Genomic DNA, 25,143 nt, shown 5'->3' on the forward strand with positions numbered 1-25,143 from the left:
AAATAGTTGTCAGTGGGTGAAGTTTTCAAGAAGAGAGAAGTTGGTTATGATGGCTCCTTAGGTGACAAAATTTTCATTTGTTTGAGATGGTGGCCGGGACATGGCATTAGGGGTAAAGTTTGAAGAATGGGGCCGGACAAAAAGTGGAATGGTGGTAATCATTATTATTTAGTTATTTCCCCCCCCCCCCCACATGTAACCATAGAATTGAATGACTGGGTTCATTCTTTTATACTTTACCCACAAAACTGAAGTTACTTTTATACTGTATTAGGAATCAGATGTGCCTTGTTATTATCACTACTTTATCATCAGGAGCTCAATCTATCTGAATGTACTGTACATCGTTGTTCTACGTCTCGGGTCACAACTGTCTCGGATTATCATCACAACTCAGCACTTCATTTCTAGAATTTGTGAAGAAGCCCTCAAAAGTGTTCACCCTCAACTGAAAAGAAAACACACTCAAAATTACTGTACTGTGAGTTGATCTATAATCTTCTCATTTATAATGTATGATTACTCTTCCTAATATCATAAGATTTGATGGGTTTATCGTTTCTGTTGGCTCAACCAGATCCTGCACTTACTAGACTACTGCTGGTCACAAGTGCACTCCTGGGCTACCATATATGTGAACAATCCATTTAATTTATTTCTGCCCCTCATCAGTGGACCCCTTAACATACATACATTTATCTCTTACATATAACTTGTAGCTTTTAAGATATGGAACATTAGTCATCCCTTGATCTAAAATAAACATTGGCCATTTTTGCACCCAGCCAAAGAAGTCAGGGAAGCCAAGGATCACTAAACTGATGATGTATATAATACCTCCAGTCACACAAGCTGAAGCCTTTGTTAATCAACCTGTTATGTGATGAAGTAATGTAATAGTCGGCATCACTCAACTAAGTGCATATATAGACCCAGTAGCAGAGGTTGAAAATAATAAACACCCCGGCCACTATGACTCTGGTCGCCATCACCATCCGTTGGCCATTTCTGTTTGAGCTAACGAAGCCACCTCCACTTCCGACTGGAGACACTGTGATGGTGTTGACGAACGCCTTCCCGGGTTGTTCCTTGTCCGCTACCTTCGTCTGATTCACCATGTAGTCCACCAGAACATGGAAGATGATGGTGAGGAAGGTGAGGCCGATGCAGAAGATAAGCCACACGTCCACCATCTTGAAGTAGGACGTCTTGGGCAGCGAGGCAGAGACCTGGGTGAGATTTACCTCATTAACAGGACAGGGACAGAATTAAGTTTGTGGGTTATAAGTGGTTATTGTAAGTGCACACATCCCTCCCTGCTCCTCTCATCAGCCAAATGGTACCTGGCGGCTACAAAAGGGGAACCACCTTTCGTGGACAAGAAAACACCAAGACAAACCCAAGTCAGCCTTCATCGACTACGACTAGGGTACAAGTGCTCCTGGCAGATGATCGGAAATGACGTCATGAAATGCACCTACTGCCAGGAGCCAGCAGCCAACCCACTTGAACACTATCTCCTCGACTGCGAAGTCACACAAAGCCTCCGAAACAGAACTCAAGTCTCCCAAGAAGAACACACAACACCAGCGGCCACTCTAACCCGAAAGGCCCAAACAAACCACATTCACCACCTACTCCGGGTCATCACACGATACCCACCACCCAGATAGCTTAGAAAGTATCCTCTCCCAGCAAGTGCGGACCCCAGTTTGGGGGGTGCGCCACTCCGAAACTGACCACGTCCAAGAGTGGGGGTTGGTGGTAAGCGTCCACTGATCGGGGGTCCGCTCACACTTGCAACCTGCAGTATCCTTCCAAATCTGCAGGTAGGACCACCTCCAATCCCAATCCGGTCTGGCTGCTTCAGGAGCTCCAGCCGGAACCACCAAACGGGCCGCCTATAGGCAAAGGCCCGTGTCGGACTACGGTCCGACAATCTCAACAGCATAGGTTGGATGCTCATATGAGCAATAGGGGTTGGGTGTAAACGGGACTGCCCAGTATGGGCCAATAGGCCCGCTGCAGTTTCCTCCATTCTTGTGTTCTTAGGTTCTTATGTAACACTGCTACTCTCTTCCACATGACAATGAACATCTCCCTACCTGTAAAACTTTGTGAATTAATCTGCTGGGTGTATTCCTGGGACAATTATTCTAAGCTGCAATGTATAACAGTTAAACCCATGTCAAAATATGAGTATGGTTTGCTAGCTACAACACATGAAAGATGTTGAAGTAATGATAGTGAGATTGGAGTGATACAACCGTAGATTTTTGGGTAATTTTATATACTGTACTGTATATGGCTCTACACAATGATGCAGTTGCGTTATTTCATTAAATTTTCAAACTCTCTCTCTCTCTCTCTCTCTCTATATATATATATATATATATATATATATATATATATATATATATATATATATATATATATATATATATATATATATACCAAATTTGTGAGGACATTTTTTTTACAATGGAAAGTCAAGAATGCATTGTAAGTAAATTATAAAATACTTAAGAGTGTAAAATTTTTAAGCTTATCAAATTGCATTATTTTTGTATCATTCCCCGAGAAAGATACACTCGTGAATTTTATGTATTTGCTAAGTGATACAATCAATAATAGAGGATTTAATTTGACCATTGTGGGAACAGCTGACCCATGACCCGGCGAGGCGGAGACCGTCAGTTGTCACTTGGCGGGAAGACAGGTGTTAGGGTTGTGAACTCTTGGAACAATCTGCCAGTGTGTTGTGACGATACCAAGTGTGAGCCCATTAAAGACCAGACTTAACCAACACCGGCGCAGGTACTACATAATTATATACAGTACATTCTGGAGACAGTACTTTCATAAGTGTAAAACAGACGTGACCGACCCCCCAAGCAGCTAACGAGCCGAGCAGTGGTTTCGGGAATGGTTTGGTGCAGTTGTCAAGACATCTTACAGAGAACACTTCGAGTCTATTAAGTAAGTACATAATATTAACACATCTCGGGTTATTCTTATTGTGTTGCTGGGGTTGGGTGACTTGGGCGAGTGTTGAACTGAAGCACCATCTACAACTGTTGCAGTGGTGTCGTACGTACTGTATTTGCGTGACGAAAGTGATAAAACAATAGTTCAAGACACCTACTACTGCACTCTTGTTTACAAAATAGCTTTAGTATTTCTGAAATTCCGTTATACTGAAAATAACATCGTAAGTTTTTTTTTTTAATTATCCTAACCTAACAACCTCGGTTAGGTTAGTTAAAAAAATTAATAAATCTTAAAAAAAAAATGCTGGATATAAGGGAAAAGTGCCGTATTTCTCATTGCAGAAACAGGTTGGGGAGATTAGGATAAACTACATTAGCGTGAAACGAACCGCTAAGTGTATGGGGGTCATTTACTGGTGAAATTAGACGTAATTCCGTGTTTTTGTTTTGTTTTTAATCACCAAATAAGATGAACGGCCGAGTTATTGTGTATGACAGTAATTTGTGCATGTATGTGTGTGAACCTCTGTTTTTTTTCTGAAAGAATTGAAATTTTAGGGGAGAAAATTTCAGTCGACTCCATCCCCAAATCCCTAGTCAACCGCCAAACTCAACCCCAATAAATTTATTGATCTCAACCACCTGTATTAACCTCATCCATCTATATTAACCTCATCCATCTATATTAACCTCAACCACCTGTATTAATCTCATCCATCTATATTAACCTCATCCATCTATATTAACCTCAACCACCTGTATTAACCTCATCCATCTATATTAACCTCAACCACCTGTATTAACCTCATCCATCTATATTAACCTCATCCATCTATATTAACCTCAACCACCTGTATTAATCCTTCCCTAACCCACCTGTGAGAACAAGGTAGCAATCACCAGCTGTACGGTCAAGGCAGACATCATCCTGGTGTCGAAGATGGCCGGCCTGAAGAAGAGGGTTACGTAGCTAACGACGAGTAACACCAGCGTGGGGATGTAGATGTTGAGGATGGCGTATCCGTAGCGTCTCGTCAGTGGGATCCGAACCATCACCTCGCTGAACATCCCCGCCTCTCCGTGCTGCAGGAACAGTTCGCCCACCTGAGGGAGGCAGAGTCAACACGCTTAAAGATTCTCTAGTTGTTGAAGCGCTGTGATAACATGATTATCGTCAGCGTCCTTCCGTCCAGCACCGCGGTAGAGACGAGAGAACACAACAACAAGAATAAAATAACGATGAACTTAAGTGTCTACCACTCACTCTCAAACCAATAATAATCCATTGCTCATTGACGTTCCAATAATAGTATGAAATTAATCTCCACGGACAGGCACTGAATATTAACGTAAAGAAACTAATGTTCTTAATCTACTGTACATCCATTATTCTAGACGATAATCATAAATCTTAAGACGTAAACAAAATAAATTCGAAAAGATCCATTCTCTGCAAAATCCATAACATTGGCAAAATGGTTAAGGGAACAAAACAAGTCCTCAGTGGAACTATTATAGGTAGTGCCATTAAGAATGCTAATAGGTGGTACAATACAGCACAGTATTTTGTTACCACAACTTATTAGTTAAATCTGCTTAGGCTATGCTGTAGCCATAATAAAAGATACACACACACACATATATATATATATATATATATATATATATATATATATATATATATATATATATATATATATATAATGTGTGTGAATGTATATAAGTGTTTGCGTGTGTATGTGTGTGCGTTCAGCCTCCTCCACTCACCTCATACTCCAGGAGAAGTTTGTTGGCCGTGGAATTAACGGAGGACTCGATAGTGTCAAACTCGAGGAAGGACTTGGAGGCCGAGCTGATCCTGAGACGCATGTAACACTCCTGGGCGTCGAAGGGGTAGAGGGCGAGGTCAAGGTCACACATGAACACTGTACCGTACTTCCTCCTCGTGCTCAGAGCGTTCTTGTCCCCCGAGAAGATGTCCACTAACACAAGAAGAGAAATTATTCACAGGTGAAGGAATATTGCCATGTGAAAGGAAGTGAGTAGTGTTGTAACTTCAGTAATTTAAGATTCTTGTGCAGTTCGTTACAGGGTAATGGCTGAGATTGATCCGTGACATGTGCGGGTTATGTTATGTTTGTTGTTGTGTAAAGAGTGAAGGCTTACCCTCAGCAGGGGCGGTTTTGTCTCTGCCGATAGCATCAGCGCGGCGGTGCACTACCATGGTAGTCTCAGCGTCTATGAGGGTGCGCTCATTGTTTTTGGTGTTGACGAAGCTCACCTGCGGCGTCCACAGCTTCATCATGGTGGCGGCTGGCAGGCTGTTCATTGTGTTATCCTCTTTCAGGTTTTGGTAGAGCAGTCTATTGTCTATCCAGGATAAGCCGAACTCATGCGATATTTCCATGGTCATCCCCATAGTCTTGACAGACAAGAACTCCACGTTTATGGTGAGAACTATCGCTAAACTCTTTTCCCCCCTGCCACCGGCCCTGGGTGGTAGGTGGTTCTGGTAGTCCTGAGGGAAGGCCACCAGCTCACATTCTACCTCATCACTGTTGTCACGACAGTCGTATTTGAGGTCACAGCGATTAAGGAGAGGTATACAGGTGGCGTCATCACAGGTAAATTGGTCAGGCAGGCAAGGTGAGAGCAGGAGTCGTCGCCGCCCCCCGGGTTTCTGGCCACACACCAGTTGGTTCAGTCGCCACCACCGTCGGCCCATCGGGAAGTTTGGAATAGTTTCTTCCATGCGAGCAATTGTTTGGTTGGTGACCGCGTTAGTCCACGTCCATACCCCTTCTACTTTCTTGATGTAGTACGCCCCGTAGCCTACAAAGTCTATCTCGCCCGTTGTATACTGGAATGCTGTCAAGTAAAAATTACGCAGTTCTGTCTCACATGTACCTTGAAGAGAGAATCTTTGTTGTTCTTCGAAAAAACAAGCAATGCACTTCGTGTTTGTGCTGCAGTCAATGTCAGATACTCCTCCTTTAGTTACTGCAGCGCAGTTTTCGTATTGTAATCCGTTTGGTTCTTGTCTGCTCCAGCCGATGGTGCTCATGTCCACTGGGTCGTCGCCTGCCTTCCACACTCCTTCTTCCTCTATGTCGTTGACCTCCAGCCAGTAGTCCGTGTAGCAGTTGTCACTCTCTTTAAACTTTCTTTCTCCCACTTCAAGCATAGCAAACGCCTCCCCAAAAGTCCTGGGTAGGCGAGACCCCAGTGCCGGACACAAGTACTGAACTAAGGGATACTGACCCGCAGGAAACCAGAAATATGTTGGACCCAGATCACGGTCACAGAGATGCGCCAAAGGTACCTCGTAGCTGGTGACGTTATGCAGGATCCAGCCTTCCTCCCACGCGACGTAGTTCCCTTGTAGGTTGCTCCTACACTCTGCAAGGCTCTGTATCTCCTCCGCGCTAAGTGGTTTATCCCAGACGTTGACCTGTAGTATAGGTTTTCTTTTAATCATCCAATATGGCATGAGGGGAGCATTTCACTTACCAAGAGACTATACACCGTTTACAGTTGACCATTTTATACTTACAGAAGAGCAAGAGAAGATTGATAAAAGACGTACAAGGCCCTAGAGGTCAGCCTCAAACTAAGGAAGCTACAAACAAACAAAAATGTCAGTACAAACATATTAGGAATGAAAATAATGAACTCTGAGAGATCGTTATGTGAGCACCAAGTGAAAAACTCCTTTATCTCCATACAGGCTACAGCAACCATGCACACCTAGTCCTGTCAACAAGGAACTGACCGACCGGGTATAATAAACTGACGAGGATAATCGTAATCATGAGACTACTAAATCGCCATAGTTTTATTATACTGTTTTTCAAGATAGTAAAAATGAACATGTTTCTATCGGTCAAATATTGTAGGTGTGTGTTCTGTTTTTGTCTTTCATTTTATGTTCTTTGTCGTCTTTTATACAGTTACAAAGAGAAGTTTAGGTGTTGGATGGCACTGAACACTTCACTCAGTACACCTGTTTACCTGCGCCCAAGTCACCCTCACACCTGCCTTACTTTTGGCCTGTACTGAACATTTATATGTCCGGAAGTTTCATTATTCTCCGCTTTATTTATGATTCCTTGTTTTATTAGTTCTCTCGTGTTTAGGCTACTTATCTACTGCTGCTACTCTTGCTACTAATAATAATAGTAATAGGAAGAAGGAACTGGAGGCAACAGATAAAGTGAGAGGGGGGGGGGGCGTAGTGGGATTGACCTGGGTAAGGTCTCCACTGAAGCTCCTTTCCGGGGTGTAGCCCTGGCCCAGCCTCGCCCGCGCTGCCGACATGGTGCGGATAATGTCGTACTCCTGGTGGTTATTGAGGCTCCCGTCCACGTAGGTGCTGATCAGGTGCCGCTTATGGTCGTAGGTGAAGCATAGGTGGTGCCATCTGTAGGTGACGTTACTAGTTATACTCGAGTTTATTTATAATTATTTGATTACTGTAATAAGAACTTGCCCGCCCCTACACACACACACACACACACACATATATATATATATATATAGAAAGACTTATGGTATTCACATGAAGGTCAGGCCACCGAGTGTTTGGATAATGACAGGAAGCTTCGTCGTCAGATTGCGAGTCGCGGCAGGAAGAGCCACAAGTCATGAAACTCCTTCATATGTAATTTACACCCATTGATTTGTACGGCTCGTTAATATTACACACTCCACTTTGGACAATTACTGTGGTCTTCAATATCAATCGACAGTTCAATAAGAAGAGACGCCATTACCACACCCAACGCCCGCAGACTCTCCCCGTTACCATTAGTACACGATACTATTACCTGTACTGTTGCCCAGCCGCTTTCCATCGACACATGACAATTAAACTACCAATAATTATACCACGAATGTCTTATTTATACTTAGCATTTATTCTATGTTTATCTCTATATTCCTAAGTTCTTTATATGCCCCTTCCTTATTTATACATTTACATAATTCAATTCTTTACATTAATAACCCTCACTGATCTATACCACGACTTTGATCTTACACACCGGAAATATCAACTGATTTTTTTATATATACTCTCCAGGCCGTAGTTGAATACTCCATTATATATCCTAACACGGAAAACTCCTTCATTTAAGTACAATAACAAGATCATAAGAATATTGGTGCTAAGGAATGACATATTGTTGTTATTATCGAATCCCTGCATCCGAGTTCCCATGCCGTGATATAACTACTGTATTTGTGATGGTGTTTTGAATTTCATGAGATAAACTGTGATTTAATGTTGTAAAGATAGTTACTAAGATTAAATGGTAATGGGTTTTGAACATTGACATTGAATACAACCCATTTGTGTGTGTGTGTGTGTGTGTGTGTGTGTAAAACCAGTGTCTTCAAACGTCATCCCAACATATCTGAATTTTCTGTCCACATTTAATTTGGTGTGACACTGATATTTTTTTATTCCCGTAGACACACACACAAGAGCAGCATCAGAGTCATACCAGCTCTGAGCCTTATAGGTATGACCCCTTTATAAACTTCAAAACGGAAAAGGAATTGTTGATGGACAGACAGGCAGGGTGATTACAGTAAGATTCCAGTGTAGTCGATGTAGTATTCTCATATAAATCGATTAAATAAATTACCTTCAGGACTGTAATGATGAAATACGATGATACATAATACAGTCTTTTTATTACAGAAAGTACCCGGCAACTTATGTGTGCATATGGCGGACCTTACCTCGGCTTCACTCTCTCGTAAGTGTTGGCTTTTATGTGTATTGTATAATATTTACGTGATATTTCAACACAATGCAATGCTCACTTATGACGTAACAGCTACCATCATAGAAAACGGTACCTACTAAATAGCTCCGGGTACGGGAGTAGGAGAGAGATTTGAAAATATTATTGTGGGGTTACCAGGGCGTGAATCACCTTGACTTATTTTTAATTTACGTATCTGTTAGATTTAAGACTTTTTTTTTACGTTATCGACGGATGTAAACAGAAGGTCAGATGTAATCCTGTCAGCCCGAGTCGTTATCCCTGTTAAAGGTTTGTTGACTGATGGACGACTCACTCCTACCCCACACACACACACACACACACACACACACACACACACACACACACACACCGTCAATTAATTATTATTATTATTTATTATTACACACACTCAAAAGGGGGAACTCACCTGAACACCCACATCTTCTTTTTAAGTAATTGAAAGTTCCAGTTTTGAGCAAGGACAGGTCTAACCCTCTCCACCCACACGTCTGGGGGAAAAAGAAACAACCCTGTGTCAGTCTGAATCATGGTTCCTACACTCATAAGTTACTCACACCGATAAGTAAATATTGTTTGTCATTGAGCTAGTAACCATGGTAGTACTTCTAGGGGTGGGGAAAGCAGTGAATACAACTCATCTTCGTAAACAGACTATGAAAAGATGAGTCACTGTTAGCTTTAGGTGGTGGATTCTGTACTGGTCATACATACACAGTTAAAGTAAAGGATCATGCAGTACACAGTGTTGAGAAGTTTTACGTAATCAATAAGTAACACTACACAAGTTGGTCATAGTAATGTAGTGTTGTGTAGTAGTGCTGTGTTGTGTAGTATAGTGTGCAATAGTAGTTACTTAACTGGGAGAGAAACGGCCAAGATCACTATTCTACAAACGTTATACAGTGGAGGGTTAAGTCGTGTCATTCATCGTCAGGACACTCAGAGGTCACTCGCCTCCTTCAAGGATAGTTAAATCTCCGCTGGGGCTGACGAGGACGAAGATGGTGGCCCAACCGTGGAGGGTGAAGAGGAAGAACCTGGTGCAGAGGGTGACAGAGTACAGCTCGCGGGAGGGGTCTAGGTCGTGCTTGTACCAGGCGTAGGTGTCCTTGGTGGCCACACGGTCCTCCTGGAAGCGTAGCACCAACACCGCCTCCCCCAGACCTGAGACATACACACAACAGATCACCTGAAGTTTATCCCCTCAGCTTATTTCACCAAGTAATTCCCCTCTTTGACCCACATGGCTGACACTATGAGTTGACATAGGTAAATATGTCAGCCTTGAGCGTATGAATGGCTAGTTAGTTGTCTTTATAACTCGCATAAGGTTTCACTGTAGAGAGACAGACAGAGAGAGAGAAGAGATAGACAGACAGACAGACAGAGAGAGAGAAGAGATAGACAGACAGACAGACAGAGAGAGAGAAGAGACAGACAGACAGACAGACAGAGAGAGAGAGAAGAGAGACAAAGATGAAGGATGTCATTACTCACGGAGGTAAGGCCCGGGGGACGTACAATACACCAGTAGTATCGTCAAGACTGTCTTCTTAGTCCACATGATGACCTAGAATGGTAACACGTGACCTGGGGTGGTGCCAAGTTAACCTGGTGACCTGGGTTAATGTAAGTTAAGATTAGGGTAGACTAGATATAGGTTGGTTAGCGTAGGACAGGGTAGGTGTGGGTAGATTAGGTTAGGGTTGGTCAATGTCTAGGTTAAGGTTAGGATGGGTTAGATTGGATTAAATTATAAACCTAAAGCAATATAGACTCCCAAGTAATCAATTCCCAGCGACACACATACACACCCCATCAATTCTCACTAACACGGACCCAAATTACTCGCTACACCGCGCTGAGTAATGATTTTGAAGTATTATATACAGTACGGTCCATTCACGGTCTTTATGAAGAATGGCAACTGTCCCTTAAATCATTGCGGCCGCGGGAGTCTCTAGCCCTGGCGCTGTAATAGTGAGTCTTGATAATGTGCTTCACCTTCCTACACACTCGAGGGGTTATTACTGTCACCTGTCCCTCAAGAACCTGTACTTTAATGATCGTTGTTGATAGTTGTTGACAGTGATTGACGTAATATTGAATTTTTAAAGGGTGTTTTTGAGGGAGCGGTATTGATACACTAGCCTTTTATATTTGGGTGTTTGTTTACATTCATGCATACGTTTGTTTACATTTATCCACGTTTGTTTACATTTATCCACACGTTTGTTTACATTTATCCACACGAACAGCTTCCAGCGGTGTATTGGCAACTGACACACTCCCCCTCCCTCCTCCGACATACACTGATAATAATTAAGTCAGACGACATTAATATATTATTAGGTATAAGGAAATTATTATATTCTCAGAGGGTTATTTGTCAGTCCCTTATAGAGGTACACACGACCCAGCCCTCCTGCCACACACACACACACCATAACCCAACTAGTGCCCTGTAATGATGTATTAACACACTCCACATCATCATCTGAAACAAATTGTCAGCTATTCATCTACTGCCACTTATGACACATGGCATCATTCGGGTGTATATTGAGTATGGTGATTTAGTTGTGGGGAAAGGTTGATGGCTGAGAGAGACAATTGTGTAAATATATTAATGTCAACACAGGGGGGGGGGAAGGGTCCTGGTAGTAGAGTGCTGCTGACCAGAGAGTTTGTTTACATCTGCAACACCAGCTTATAAAGGCTTTCTAGTCCATATTGTTTACATGTGGATCATCTCTCACGTGTTTACAACTTGGAAGAAACAACTGATAGTACCCGATATGTTTGTAATAATGATATAACGTAATGTGACCAGTATTGGTGGATGCACAGAAGACCGACATTACTGTGTGGGCCTTGTGTTTAGTGGCGGGTGATCCGTGAGTGTTGTGAATAAATGGGCTAAACGGAGGCAGTTGTTTTGGGCTGTCTTTTGCATACACAGAATGTCAACCCTAACTGTGCACTGAAGGGGTTAAAAGGAAAGTTGTTAGTGCTGTAAACTTAATCCACATATTGGGAGTTGAGTGGATGTGTGGACACTAAAGGAGAGATTAATAAGGGATAGGAAAACTAACGGGAAGCTCATTTGATTAGGGAGAGTCAGGGAATAATTGATTTGTTTTTTATTTTGCTATATACAGTCCCCTTCACAAATCATTATCTTTGAGATATTTGTTTTAATGCTGTTTTAATTTGATTCCATATATGTTTACTATTGCGAGTTTTCTTCTGTCGAGTGCAAACAAACACAAGGTTGCCACACTGCACAAGACCTGACGAGCCCCTGTAAACGCATTAGTGAAGGGGACTGCACAGTACAGCGGCTTGTTTATTGTGCACCCCAAAATAGAGGTCACGGAAGGTGTTTATAACAGACCCCAGTGCTCAGGATACGTGGCTTTGGATGTTACAGAATATTTCAAATACATTGTGTGTTTAGTTCTGTTCAAGTGACGTTCACAATTGCGCGAATGCAGCAGTGTGAGGTAATATGCCTGGTCACACACTTTGTTTTACAGTACACATCTGCGTGAGAGGTATAGGTCCTGGGATGACAGAACGCCACGCACATCAGCGAGGTCTTTGTACCCGCCAGTGAATACTTGTACAACAGAGATACACTCGCAGGAATATGAGACCTGTTCAGAGTGGTACAAGGACATATGATAGTAATGTCACCTTCATGTTTCTCAAAGAAGCTGTGACAAAGGTAACTGTACAGCTTCAGTCAGGAGAGGAGAGCCGTGACGTATATAACTAAACACTGTTACACCAGACTATAAGAACTTGATGAAGCGCTTCCTTCACGAGTCACGAATTGATGGATGGTGCGTGTCTATTTTTCCTATGATGTGTAAATCCTGAAGTTTTATTCTTATCTTATGCACCGTGTTCTATTTATAATATATTTGAGATTATTACGTTTTAAAATACGTCAGAAGATCTACACACACCCTGTATGGTACATAGTAAATACTTACTGAACTTAAATTTGGATATGAAATAGGGGTAAGTTAGATGGGGGGGGGGGGTGGTGAGGACTAGGCTACCGGCGCGTCCAGACCAGACAGCAGCTGAACCAACAGTCGGCGGTCCTCAGCCATCGCGCGGGAATACACCATCATCGAATACACTCCAGCCATGCGCGAACACCCTCTTACTTCACATCTTCCCACACATTTATTGATGATGCTATAAGTACCTTGTTGTGTCGGGTAATAAACGAATTTCAATTTTCCATTATTGAATAAGAGAATATGTTTAAAAGGATAATATCCGCTTGTCAATGAGTTTTCAAATGGTCGTTAAGCTAGGATTCCATTCACGCGTTATCGGTTGCGTTAGCATTATGCGTTTGCAGTACGTGTCAATCGCTCCCTGTAGCGATTGAAAACGAAAACGCGTTAATGGAATCCTAGCTATATATTCCATCGGTTCTGTAAGTCCGTCCCATCAACCCTGATATAGTACGACATTTATAAAGTAATGATAACGTGAATTCTGTCTACTGTATATTCTCTCTATCTCGTTCCATGATTTATGTATTCATATTGGATTAAATAATTAACATCATTAAACTGATTTTTTTTCTTGAATCAACTCATTAAACAGTGATTATTCTTAAAATAGTTCGAGAAGAAAATCACTGTTATTGAAAGTTAAAGTGGTTCCCATAAGCATGACTGGCCGTTAGGGACAGTGTGGATACAGCACACTGCACACAAGGAGGCATCAACTTGGCCGGTATTGCTCTCGACCGCCTTTACTTTCCCATTTACAGCTGAATGAACTGGGAGCGCCTGGGGATCGAACCACCGACCCCTGAAACAGGAGGCGAGTGTATGTTACTTTCCCCAGGACGAACATCACCCTTACTCTTCCTCCAGGATGAACAAAAGTACGTAATATCATAAACACCGGTGATTTGAAGAATAAAAAGACAATGTTGTGTTCTAACAATATATTTCTACAGTTTTTGATTCAATATTCGCCTCTTATAATTACACAAAAAAATAACTACAAATTTTTGGATCACCTGAAGATTCGTCCACCCAGCTGATTTCACCTTAACATACCCTCACGCTACCTGGTGGACTAGGTCAACTTAGGTTAGGATTAGGATGGTTAATCTTCTGGTGATCTCAATATCCTTCCACCTATTTCTAATCTCACCTAAGAACCACAGAACATCCACCCGTAAGTGTGCGCAAAACCTGAGCTCTCATTCTCAGAGACACGTGTACAGTACTTTACTTTTCCCGTGTATCTGAGAGAACTTTGAACCACACGGAGCTGGCTGACGCACGATACGACTCACAAAAACAAAACTGGTGCCCGAATTGAATTGAAACCACCATACTTGCTACCATAAATAAGTGCGTTGCCTCATGTAAGGGTAAATTAAACCTTTGATATTACGAAAAGGAATATAGCAGTGGGTGTTGTAATGTGTGTTTGGTGATGGTCGTCCACTTGGCTCTGTTGCAAAAATGTCGTCCTCCACATCTTTCGTGTTTGAGGGTCGTCCACCGCCTACGTGTGATGGAAGTCGTCCTCCTTCGTGTGTTTGAAGGAGGTACAGTGTTTCTACTTACAACGTGTGGAGAAGAGCCTGAAGAAGGTCCTCCTCCTCCAACATCTATAGTGTCGCCCTCCATCCCCCGTGTGTGGAGGACGAGTTACTTAGTCAGCATAAAGGAAGACCACGTGAGGTAGCCGTCTTTAACCCACTGGAGCTGAAAAGACAATTATTGTTATCAGTGACTAGAGATCCTGTAGGAGTTACTGGGAGCCTTTAAGTCTTTATAAAGTGAATTATTAGATACTGTTTTCCCTCTTGTAATATAGTTATTTATCAGTACATCTCCTCATTAACACTCAATTATTTTCACCACCTGCATTATCTCTCAGTGCTGCGTGTAAACATTGTCATTGGGGGTGATATGTGATGCTTAGATCTGTAGTCAAGCAAAAAAAAATCACGTTGTTTCTTCATCTTGTGAATGGTGCATCGTGATGTAAGTGGTGCGTCACAAGTGGTCCAATGGTGCATCAGACAGTCAAGTGATCCCAACACAGTGGTGAGCGCCCCCCCCCCCTCCCCACCTTGGAGTTCCAGAGGGCGGTGACCTGACTGTGATTCATCTTATCTTCGTCAGTATCACCGCAGGTAGTGACCAGGATGCTCAGCTCATCCTGCAGGGCCTTGATCAGCTCCTGACTCAGGTCCTTGGCCACCACGCCCTTGAAACCCGCCATCCTCATCTTCTCGCTGTAGGAATCCACCGTCTCAAGGTAACATGCTGGAGACGTAACAACCGTATGTAGGATTATAACACTGTAGAGACGCTCATGTTGTCGTTTGAGCAGCAGACATACTGTACTCACTCATATTGTGATGCGCGTTATTATTCCTCACAACCTCCGTATTAATAACGTAATAATATTCACGTGAAAAATTATTACACCGTGATTCTGATGTCCGTATCGGTCAGATTATTCTATTGCTATCCAAGAGGTGACTGTGGCTTCAAATTATACATATGAATCGTGTTGTCGCCAATCACAGAACCAGTTAGGGATTTAGAATCATTTGGGTAAAGTTCACTAAATTTGGCTTTGTAAATTAACCCAGTATCTGCCTTCCCTGACGTGACTGATGGATGACTTTGACGCTTGAGAGATTTAGATATGACATTTACAAACTTAACATAATTGTACAGTATTTATGTTGATCACTATCGTCTGACTGGAGTGTGTGTGTAGGTTAATGGAGACTTACGTGCGATATCGTGAGTATGGGCGAGGAAGGGCTGGGAAGGCGGGGAGGAGCCGAGGCAGTAGTCGGTGATGAAGACGGTCCCTCCCGGCTTCACACACCGCTGTAGGGAGATGCAGTTACTACTACTACTACTACATGATCGTCTGCTTCACACTACACAGCAGTCGATCATCACGTAGTAGTAGCAGTATATTAATAGTAGTAGTAGTAATTGTAATAGTAGTAGTAGCAGACAACCGGACTTAACATACAGTACATAAAACAATGACTGATATGAAAGAATAACAGTAAGATATAGGAACACCTTTTCTTCAATGTTTACAAAAACTTAGGTGAATTAAGACTGATTAATTTACAGACAACAATACTCGTCCACAACACCGTCCCCATCTTATTGTTGACAGATAATGGGTTCACATTCACAGGTGAGCAAACTTAGGTGCAACTTATGCCAGACGAGCAAACGTAACTTACAAGTAACTTATCAAAGAGGTGCTGCTTCTCTGACACGTTATGACAGGTCTCCCGGCTGTGTATGACATCGTAGGTGTTGATGTCACAGTCCACTGCCAGGTCAGGACTCATCTCGAAGTGTAACTGAGAAGGAAGAGACAAAATGAGTGTTTCCGTCCTCTCTGTGATGTGTGACGTAGGGATAAAAAATAACATTAACCAGAATTGAAATGTAGACAAAAATCACCAGAATACGTGAAATATCTCAGTTAAATACAGAACAATGGGTGGTAACTGTGTAGCCTGAGGGAGGAAGTGGTGGTGAAATTTGTATATTTAGTGTCTACATCCCTTTTCAAAAAGACGCATTACAGAGTCAGTAGCCGGTCTGTAGGTGTTGATGTAAGGTCTCTGCACGTGGCTGGTAGTGGGAGCTGAAGAATGATTAGTGTATACATTGATTGAGGATAAGTTTAAGATCGTTTTGACCGTGTGTAGGTAATGTACCACACTCCCGCTACGTCTCTTCGTTCCGGTGTGGTGAGGGAGTTGATATATATATAAGTATATGACAAGTCTCGGGCCAGGAGGTGTCACTGAGAGTAAGAAAGATGAAAGACTGTACCATATTCGAGGAACTTCAGTGTGCGTGTGTACTCGTGACCGAACTACAGATGTGTAGTTGAAAATGGTTGTAAACATTCCCTAGAGTTATACTGACCTTCTTCCTCACTTCCTCGTCAACTTGTACTTGTCGCTCGATGGCTTCGTGGATCATGTCGGAGGAGAGGTCGACGCCGTGGACGTGAACACCATAGTGTCTGGCCATGAAGGTGGCTGACCCGCCCATACCACAGCCTACGTCCAGTACCCGCTGACCCGGCCCTAACCCAAGACGAGCACAGAAGTCCTGGTGATGAGAAACAGTGGTGACCTCTCCCTACAAGGTTGACCTGACCTGGCACCAACTCAGGAGAAACACACACACACAAACAACCAGTGTTCACCCAGCCACGTACCCTGGTGGAGACGTCGCCGCCCACTGTGACACACGGCCCCTTGAACACCTTCTGGAGGGCCGCGGCGTTGAGAGGAGAGAGGCGACACTGCTGCTTCTGTGGCTCCTGAGGTATCCCGTCCCCGCCGCACACCTTCGCCAGGAAACACACTTGGTTGGGAGCGTTCTGGTACTGTGAGGGGAGGAGGAGACACCGCTGCTTTCAGTACTAGTTCATTCACTTATTCTACCAACCTCCATCATTTTCTTTCAGTCTTAATACCATTTTACCACACCTCTTTTAAGATCTTGAAAGGAATAATAACATGCCCTATAATTAATGATAAACCTATATATTTTTTTCCCTTGACGTAACAAAAAGATTCGTTAATATAGTCTAAATTACTCTTCAAAATTTACTCTATAATCTACATCAGCGAAACTCACAGACACACACACAAAGCATCTTTACGGAGGGGCGGTCAGATGAATTTCAAAATACACAGAGCGAATGCCCGTCGTCTCGGTAGTCTTGTCAAAATCATCCTTCGTCCGGTTATGTCATCTTACCTAACACAAAATCGTAAGGATATTTTTTTTTAGCGTATGTATATCAGTAAAGTCCAACAAACGGAAAAATAGAACCTAGAGGAAAAAAAAATAAGGATACTTAATACGAACGTTGATGTAGGCGAGGATGTTTTTGACGCGAACGAGTGTGAAGGCGGATTCGTCGTCCTGAGCGGGTATGGCGGTGAGCTTGTCGCAGTAGTAACGAGAGGAGCGGTACATAGTGGGGTTACCGTTCAGCTCCTCAGTGCCTGCCAGGGGAGAGACGCCAGATGAGTTTACTGTGTTGTTGGATGACTTGATTTATAGAAGTGTTAGGAAAGTTATCTATATATTAATCTTTTTCTGTATATCTTCTCTCCTTCTCTTATTCTATCTAATTATTTATCGTTTTTCTCTTTCTTTTTTATCTCTCTCTCTCTCTCTCTCTCTCTCTCTCTCTGCCTTACCTGAGTGCGAGGTAGCAGTTCTAACTAATGGGGTCAGTGACTTTACGTAAATATTAAGGTGATTGACCTGACCTAATCTACTGAGGGTGACTGACCTGACTTAATCTACTGAGGGTAACTGACCTAACCTAAACTATTGAGGGTGATTGATCTAACCTAAACTACCGAGGGTGACTGACCTAACCTAATCTACTGAGATAACTGACCTAACCTAAACTACTGAGGGTGACTGACCTAACAAGCCGTAGCAAGACTCCCTGAAGAAGATAAACCCGCCGGGGGAGAGCCACTTGAGGGCCCGGGTGAGGAAGTGAGTGATCTCGGCGTCACTAAGGTACTTAAGCAGCCAGTTACTGAATACCAGGTCCAAGCTGCCGGCCGGGAAGTCCAAGCTGGGAAAGGTGATGTCAGATTTTAGGGTGAAGAAGTCATGGACTGTAGAGGGTGATGCTAGCTTTAGGAGGTCCAAGCTGGGGAGAGTAATGTCAGCTTTAAGGATGAGAAAGGCCAAGCTGGGGATAATGACGTCAGCTTAGGAAGTTGGAGCTGAGGATGATAACGTCAACTTTAGGAATCTTGAAAGTAAGCTGGAAAAATTAATGTCATTTAGAAACGAAGAAATATAAATGCAGTGATAAAAGCTTCTCTTTTTTTACGGGGAATAGCTCACCTGGGACCTGGGGGGGGGGGAGATAAGAGTAAAAATAAATTAAAAATAGAAGAGAAAAAGACTATATCTACAGCACGGAGTAGTTCGTTAAGTGGAGGTTTTCCTATATAACGGACCCTCGATATAGCGGACTTTTCTCTCTATATGGTCCGGTAAACAGCCCTGATTAGGACACTCACTTGACCACATCGTCGCAGATGAAGGAGATGTTGCCGAGGTGTTGGTTGGCGACTCGGTTCTCCATGATAAAGGCCTGAGCTACGTCCACCGCCGTCACATGCCTCGCTACCTTGGCCATCCGCGTCGTGAACCTCCTGTAGTAGAAGGTGGAAGTGAGTGGGGGTAGGGTTACTTTGTTGTAAAGATTTGCTGGGTTCAAATCTCTCTCTCTCTCTCTGACTCACCCTATCCCTGCGGCTAGATCTACGACCCTCTTGCCAGTGAGGTCGGGAAGGTAGGCCATGATCTCGTCGGCGTCGTCGTCAGCCAGGCCATCGGAGCTGACCGTCTGTATCATGGCCTGAAGGGAGGGCTCCTGCTGGTCCCAGAACACCTTCCTCCGTTGCAGCAGGACCTCATCTACCCTGTCGCTCATGGTGTTCCTGCTGAGAGAGAGAGAGAGTCGGGTAATATGAGTGAGGTGAATTGAGAAAGTAGTGAGTGAGACCCTGTTAAAACTGCAGGTACGAGGATCCCATTCTTAGTGCTAAAATCTCTCAGAGGAACAGAATCGTTTAATGACCTCGATGATCGCTGCACCACATGGGGGGGGGGGTCACTGTCTTCGTGGGAGAGTTGGAGTAACTTATACTAACTTTCACCCTGAAGGCAAGGCATTAGTTGTGAATATTTCAGAGCAGTGTATGTAATGCTACGAGAAACCGGTATCAGTAGCACACGCCTCCGTATTTTTATATAGGTTGTACAAGTGTGTGTGTGTGCAGATACATCTCTCTTTTACTATGTTGGTTATTATACATTTTGTTTGGATATTTGAACTACCGTGAGATAAACAAGACGCTGAGATTCAAGAGTTAAAGCGAGAAACCAGTATGAACTAGGCACGACTACTATCCTCGGGGAGACAAAATAACTCACTGGGTAATGTGGACGTGTGGAACAGCTGACTATTATCGTGAGAGCAATAGGCATTCAGGCCAAGCGCTCAAACCTGATGATAACCTTCGAGAGACGACTGGGCAAGCGAGGAGGGAAAGAGATCGTGACATTTGTGCGATTTGATAACTGATTTGATATTTGAAAATCTACTCAAACCTATTTCCCGTAAACCTAATTACTTATTAAAAAAATCTAATAAAAATTTAAATAAATTGGGTCAAACCTTTCTACCAGAAATATAGAAAATATATTAATGTTTTTATATTTATCGACACCAAGTAACTAACGTGTGTCAACGCAAGGTAGGTTAGATACCAGGTAGCCTCACGCAGGCCCAAAGGAAATCACTAATTGGCAACTCTACTCTCGAGATCGCTAAACCACGCCCCTTTTGTCACTTCATGCGTTTGTAATATTAGGTTTTATTACCTGTATAGATCCTTTCTCTAATCAAAATATACTAGCATAAAATGTTATTAATCTGATATCTACCTATCTTGTGTCAACCTGCCTGCGTGTGTGTGTGTGTGTGTGTGTGTGTGTGTGTGTGTCATTGCAGCCCCAGAGAGGAGTGCGTGAAGCCATGGGTTGATTCATTAATATTTCATCGTTCTTGTGACCTGTGACTCTCATGGCTTTTATTATAGAAAAAAAAACATTCAGTGGTCCATGTTGTCATATTCAGGGGTCCGTGTTCTGTTATACTCTGAACATGTTCTACTCAGTGAACTATGTTATATACTCAGCTTATACTCATATAAAGCTTACTCATCGATCCACACACACAAAGGGCAATTACAACGCGCGCAATGGATAGCCTAACACGGCCCCAACAGTACCACCTAACCTAACACGGCCCTAACAGTACCACCTAACCTAACACGGCCCTAACAGTACCACCTAACACGGCCCCAACAGTACCACCTAACCTAACACGGCCCTAACTACTTCCTAACCTAACACGGCCCTAACAGTACTTCCTAACCTAACACGGCCCTAACAGTACTTCCTAACCTAACACGGCCCTCACAGTACTTCCTAACCTAACACGGCCCTAACAGTACTTCCTAACACGGCCCCAACACTAGCACCTACCCTAACACGGCTTTCTTAGTACCAACGAATATAACACGGCCCCAACAGTACCACCTAGCCTAACATGGTCCTCACAGTAGCACCCAACCTAACACGGCCCCAACAGTACCACTTAACCTAACCTCTAGACTAAAATACACCACGTTGTACAGGGCCGCATTCCACCGATATGGACCAGAGTAGAATAATTAATGAAGCAATAGGAACTCCCCCTATACGTTGCCCCGCGATGATATCTGTATATAGCAGCACGAACAACACGTCTCACGTTAGGTTATGGTGAAAAGACCATTCAGGTAGTTCTATATCCATTTAGGTTTATGATTTCTGTTCGACACATATTTGGAGCTTCTCTTGTTAGATCAACGTGGATGGAACAGGTGAGTATGATGATAGTATGACGTAGCTTAAAATAATTTGAGTAAAGATTAAAAAGAATATAGTGAGCGTGAGGATTGTAGTGGTGTAACGGGCCGAGTTCTTCTCATTTTATAATTTACCATCCAGATATTCTTTTCTGTTATTATTCTTCGTCTTTATTTATAAATATATTTTATACTCTTGCCCTGGGATTCTAATCTCGCCACCTTAAAGACATCCTTCGAGAGCCATCGTGCCCATAGGCGGCTCCCGAACCTCAGTCGTTTGCCAACACACACCAACAGGGTCTGGAGACGTGGAGGAGATATCACAGAGGGATTGAATATTTAACTTCACTAAACAAACATACGTCTGGCAACGGTCCAGACGATATCTAAATCGCTACGTTACTCGACTTAATTGGCACGGGAGTTACTATGTTAAAACATGAACACTGATATTCACAAAATTGACTAAGTTAAACTGAATAAATATGGCGGCGCGGAACACCCGTTAACATACCTGGAGACGTGGAGGAGAAATCACAGAGAGAGTGATTTTTGAATGAACGAATAAAAGCTAGTGACAGGGGGGAAAGAGGTTCAGGGGAAGGATAAAGGGAGGATAGAAGTGAATTTTAGAAGGAGAGAACAGGTGCAGTGGCTAAACACCGCTTGCGTGAGGGGGTAGGCAATGTGCCCGGATGGTGTAACAATCACAATCAGGACGAGGCAGAGGGGGGGGGGAGCAGGATCGGGCAGGCAAAGGGCCAACGCGGGTGCTCTGGATGTCGTCTTAGCTGAGGCAGTGTTGGCAAAGCGGAGGAAGAACCGCCCCACCACGGCGGTGGCTCAAGCAGAGAAACGCAAGTGGACGGAGGCACAGGCACACTCGGTCAAAGTAACAGGGAAGGTGAAAATGGAAATGTAGCTAGTCGTAGGGTTGTTTGGAGAAAGATGAAGGTAAAGTCTTTCCTCACGCGCCGGAATATATATACGGGCCTGAGGGCATATCCCTACTAGAAAGACTAATTTTACTAACAATAGACCCTCTATTCAAAGCAGACGTTGGACACCTAGCTGTGACCGTCAGTGTCACAGATCAGGCTAATTTTCTACATCTATATTTATGATCTAATCAGAGATTGAGTTTGTCAGTAAAGAGGTGAAATGGAGTTATATATGAGCTCGCAACTCTATTGGCCTGACCGCAAACCACATCCCAGGTCAAACGGCCGTTAAGTCTTGGAGAATTTTGAGTTTGACAGGAACTGTTCAGGAGATTAATGACTTTCTTTTCTAGACAACTGACACTAACTAAACTATAAACATCAGATTCTCTGATGTCGGGGTGACAAAATAATATAACTTCAGTAGCGATCAGAAACTCATGGGTATCCCCACGGACGACATAAAATACGCCACTCTAGCTGGCCAACTCGACACTCACTTTCTTGACACGTCTTACTAACACTAAGGACAGTTGAAGCGTTCAACACCACTCACAATGGATCTTGAATGTTCCAACTGTAAACAGACATATCTAAGTTGACTCAAAACAAGGGTGTTCTCTCTCACATTCAAATTCATTTTATAGAGAGGTTGATTTCAATAAGTCAGAGAAAATGGGATAACGGAGGGCTGAGGTGTCTTGAAGTGATGAGAAAACGGACTCCTCAGATGGAGGACTCAAACGAAAGCAGAGGTACTTGTTTTTTGGGCTATTGAACGTAATATGAATCATTAGATTTTGGCGCTAACTGACGTGTATGACCGTGGTCGTTACAGTGGAACATTAACTAATCTATATTATTGTTCGCTTCTTTCCCCAACAGACCAGGACTCCCCTGATGTGAAGTAAATCTAAACTTACATAATAGTGTGAATGAATTATCCGTCATTGCAAAATAAGTTTGCTTTTATTTTTTTCGAAATCGTATCGCCCCATTTGTATGTAACATTGCGTTAATTATATTTCCTTCCATTGTTATTCCTGTGCTTATATATAGTGACCCTTTTTTTTTACAGCAATTCAAATGTCTTGGAGTGCAATGCTTAGTCACTTTATTGATATATCGATGCACAAAATAGAATTATATATTTTTTTTAACCTCACTTATAAACAAACAGTTAATCATAATTACCTGTACCTATGGGTGATAGAGGAATGTTGTGGCAGGTTGTCAGGGTCTCTAATTTGGCCTCACAACGTCCGTACATGTAATATATCCAACACTCAGGATTGAGGTAGAATAGAAAGTCACAATGTGTTTCCCGTAATATATATTGTTGCACAGCACCGTGTTAAAGAGATACAGGTCGGGCGAAGCTTGCTCAGAGTTCCTGTAGGGCGAGGAGCTTTCTGAGAGCGTGTGGTGTGGAGCTGTTGAGAGATGTTGCTTGCTTGTGGCGGTAAGTAGAAAGAGAGTGATGCCGGCCAGGTGGGGTCTTATATAGCGGGGGATAAGCGTGGCTTGATGGTTGGCCCCCCACTTTGTTCGGCGTCACTGGTTACCTGACCGTGACCACGACGGATACCTGGTAGATTCGCGGGGGGTCGGCCAGTCAGCGACACACAGCGTTTGTAGGGGAGGAATCCACTACAATGTCACTGAACGTAATTTTATACCTAATCAACGTAAATTTACAAACACAAAGAATATTTATTTTGGTAATTCAATTGGTTGTTTTGAATGTTCTTATATTTCAAGGTAATTTGTAACTATAGAAATTAAAACTAAGGCCGTATTACATTAACGAGTCGCTCACCTGTGTCCTGTGAAGACGGTAACCACAACACAAGTCACACAACCACCACACTCACTACCTCGCCGCGACAGTCACAGTCAGCCACTGGAATCGCTCAACTAGTATTGATATTCCACAAACTCGGCGGCCAATCAAAATCTCATGAAACTTATTCCTACCCTTGTGACTGGTTGCAAAATCACTCCCCTTCTATAAAGGTGATCTCTAGTATATGTATGCAATTCTTCTTGCCGATAATCAGGTACCAGAGGTATGCCTTCAGCCTAGGGAAGTATAGAAGGTACTCAGGAAATCTTTGGAGGGATATGTTACAACTCGTAAAACTAAATGTCAGCAGAGCTTGCCAAAGGTCACCGACTATCGACTAGGTTTATGTGTGGATCTTCCTCGCGGTATAGACTATTTTTTTTTAATTCTTGCTTTATATACCCGATTTATGCCTTTTCTTTCATTTTCCTTCCGTCATTCTCATGAGTGTCATAAGGTAAAATTACTTTAATCTGAGACACTCAGACATTTTTCCCCTAGGAAGTGAGTAACGTTATGATATCGGAATGTTATAATTCCGTTGTTGATGTTATGATGTACCATACATTAGTCGAGTTACCCTGGGTGGAGAGGCAATAGAGTGCATACCATCACCTACCATCTGTGCATGGGAGTAACGGAGCTACATTTCGGTAGTGATTTATCAGACTTTAATGTCTTTTATAGCACAACACTTGTGATAATCATTTTCGTCATGCTGGATGTAAGTCTTACCAACTTGTAGCATTTACTGCCATGAAGCCTTTTGGTCTTTGGGAGCAGAGGATGCTGGTCATCATATCTCCCTGACCAACAGACAATTAGGGTTTTGATTTGACCCTTTTGTTAGTCTGTCTTAATATATATAAAATAATTATTTCATAAACATTATCTTTATTCTAAGGGGTGGTCAGACTTACCAGCTGCACTGTACAATTTGGGATCTAAACTGACCTAATATTAACCTTTAGCAGGGCCGTGCACAGGATGTCAGATGGGGGCTGAGTTTTGCAAAAAAGGGGAACCATCCTTTGAGGGCTGATCTGGC

General features: G+C 42.9%; 2 protein-coding genes across 6 annotated transcripts; both read right to left on the reverse strand.

The window, feature by feature from the left end:
* Positions 1-364: 364 nt before the first annotated feature.
* Positions 365-6,589, reverse strand: LOC121869925. The gene is made up of 5 exons (XM_042371489.1): positions 5,127-6,589; positions 4,758-4,972; positions 3,867-4,094; positions 993-1,229; positions 365-448 (listed from the first exon to the last, which is right to left on the reverse strand). Exons 1-5 carry the CDS (start codon positions 6,478-6,480, stop codon positions 365-367), a joined length of 2,118 nt encoding a protein of 705 aa, XP_042227423.1. The 5' UTR covers positions 6,481-6,589.
* Positions 6,590-13,751: 7,162 nt separating this feature from the next.
* LOC121870016 (phosphoethanolamine N-methyltransferase-like) lies at positions 13,752-24,382 on the reverse strand. Of its 5 annotated transcripts, none has more exons than XM_042371740.1 (12): positions 24,069-24,381; positions 23,450-23,837; positions 19,131-19,331; positions 18,906-19,040; positions 18,291-18,448; positions 17,719-17,858; positions 17,060-17,230; positions 16,762-16,950; positions 16,062-16,184; positions 15,588-15,687; positions 14,912-15,108; positions 13,752-14,541 (listed from the first exon to the last, which is right to left on the reverse strand). In XM_042371740.1, the coding sequence occupies exons 3-12, from the start codon at positions 19,319-19,321 to the stop codon at positions 14,485-14,487; spliced, it is 1,461 nt and encodes a 486-aa protein (XP_042227674.1). In that variant the 5' UTR covers positions 19,322-19,331; positions 23,450-23,837; positions 24,069-24,381; the 3' UTR covers positions 13,752-14,484. The 5 variants fall into 5 exon arrangements, with proteins under 5 accessions (XP_042227674.1, XP_042227675.1, XP_042227672.1 ...); XM_042371741.1 differs by having other exon boundaries at positions 19,131-19,328; positions 23,444-23,837; XM_042371738.1 differs by having other exon boundaries at positions 23,444-23,837; positions 24,069-24,380.
* Positions 24,383-25,143: the final 761 nt, after the last annotated feature.

Source organism: Homarus americanus, unplaced genomic scaffold (assembly GCF_018991925.1).
Source record: "Homarus americanus isolate GMGI-L3 unplaced genomic scaffold, GMGI_Hamer_2.0 scaffold14467, whole genome shotgun sequence".
NCBI lineage: Eukaryota > Metazoa > Arthropoda > Malacostraca > Decapoda > Nephropidae > Homarus > Homarus americanus.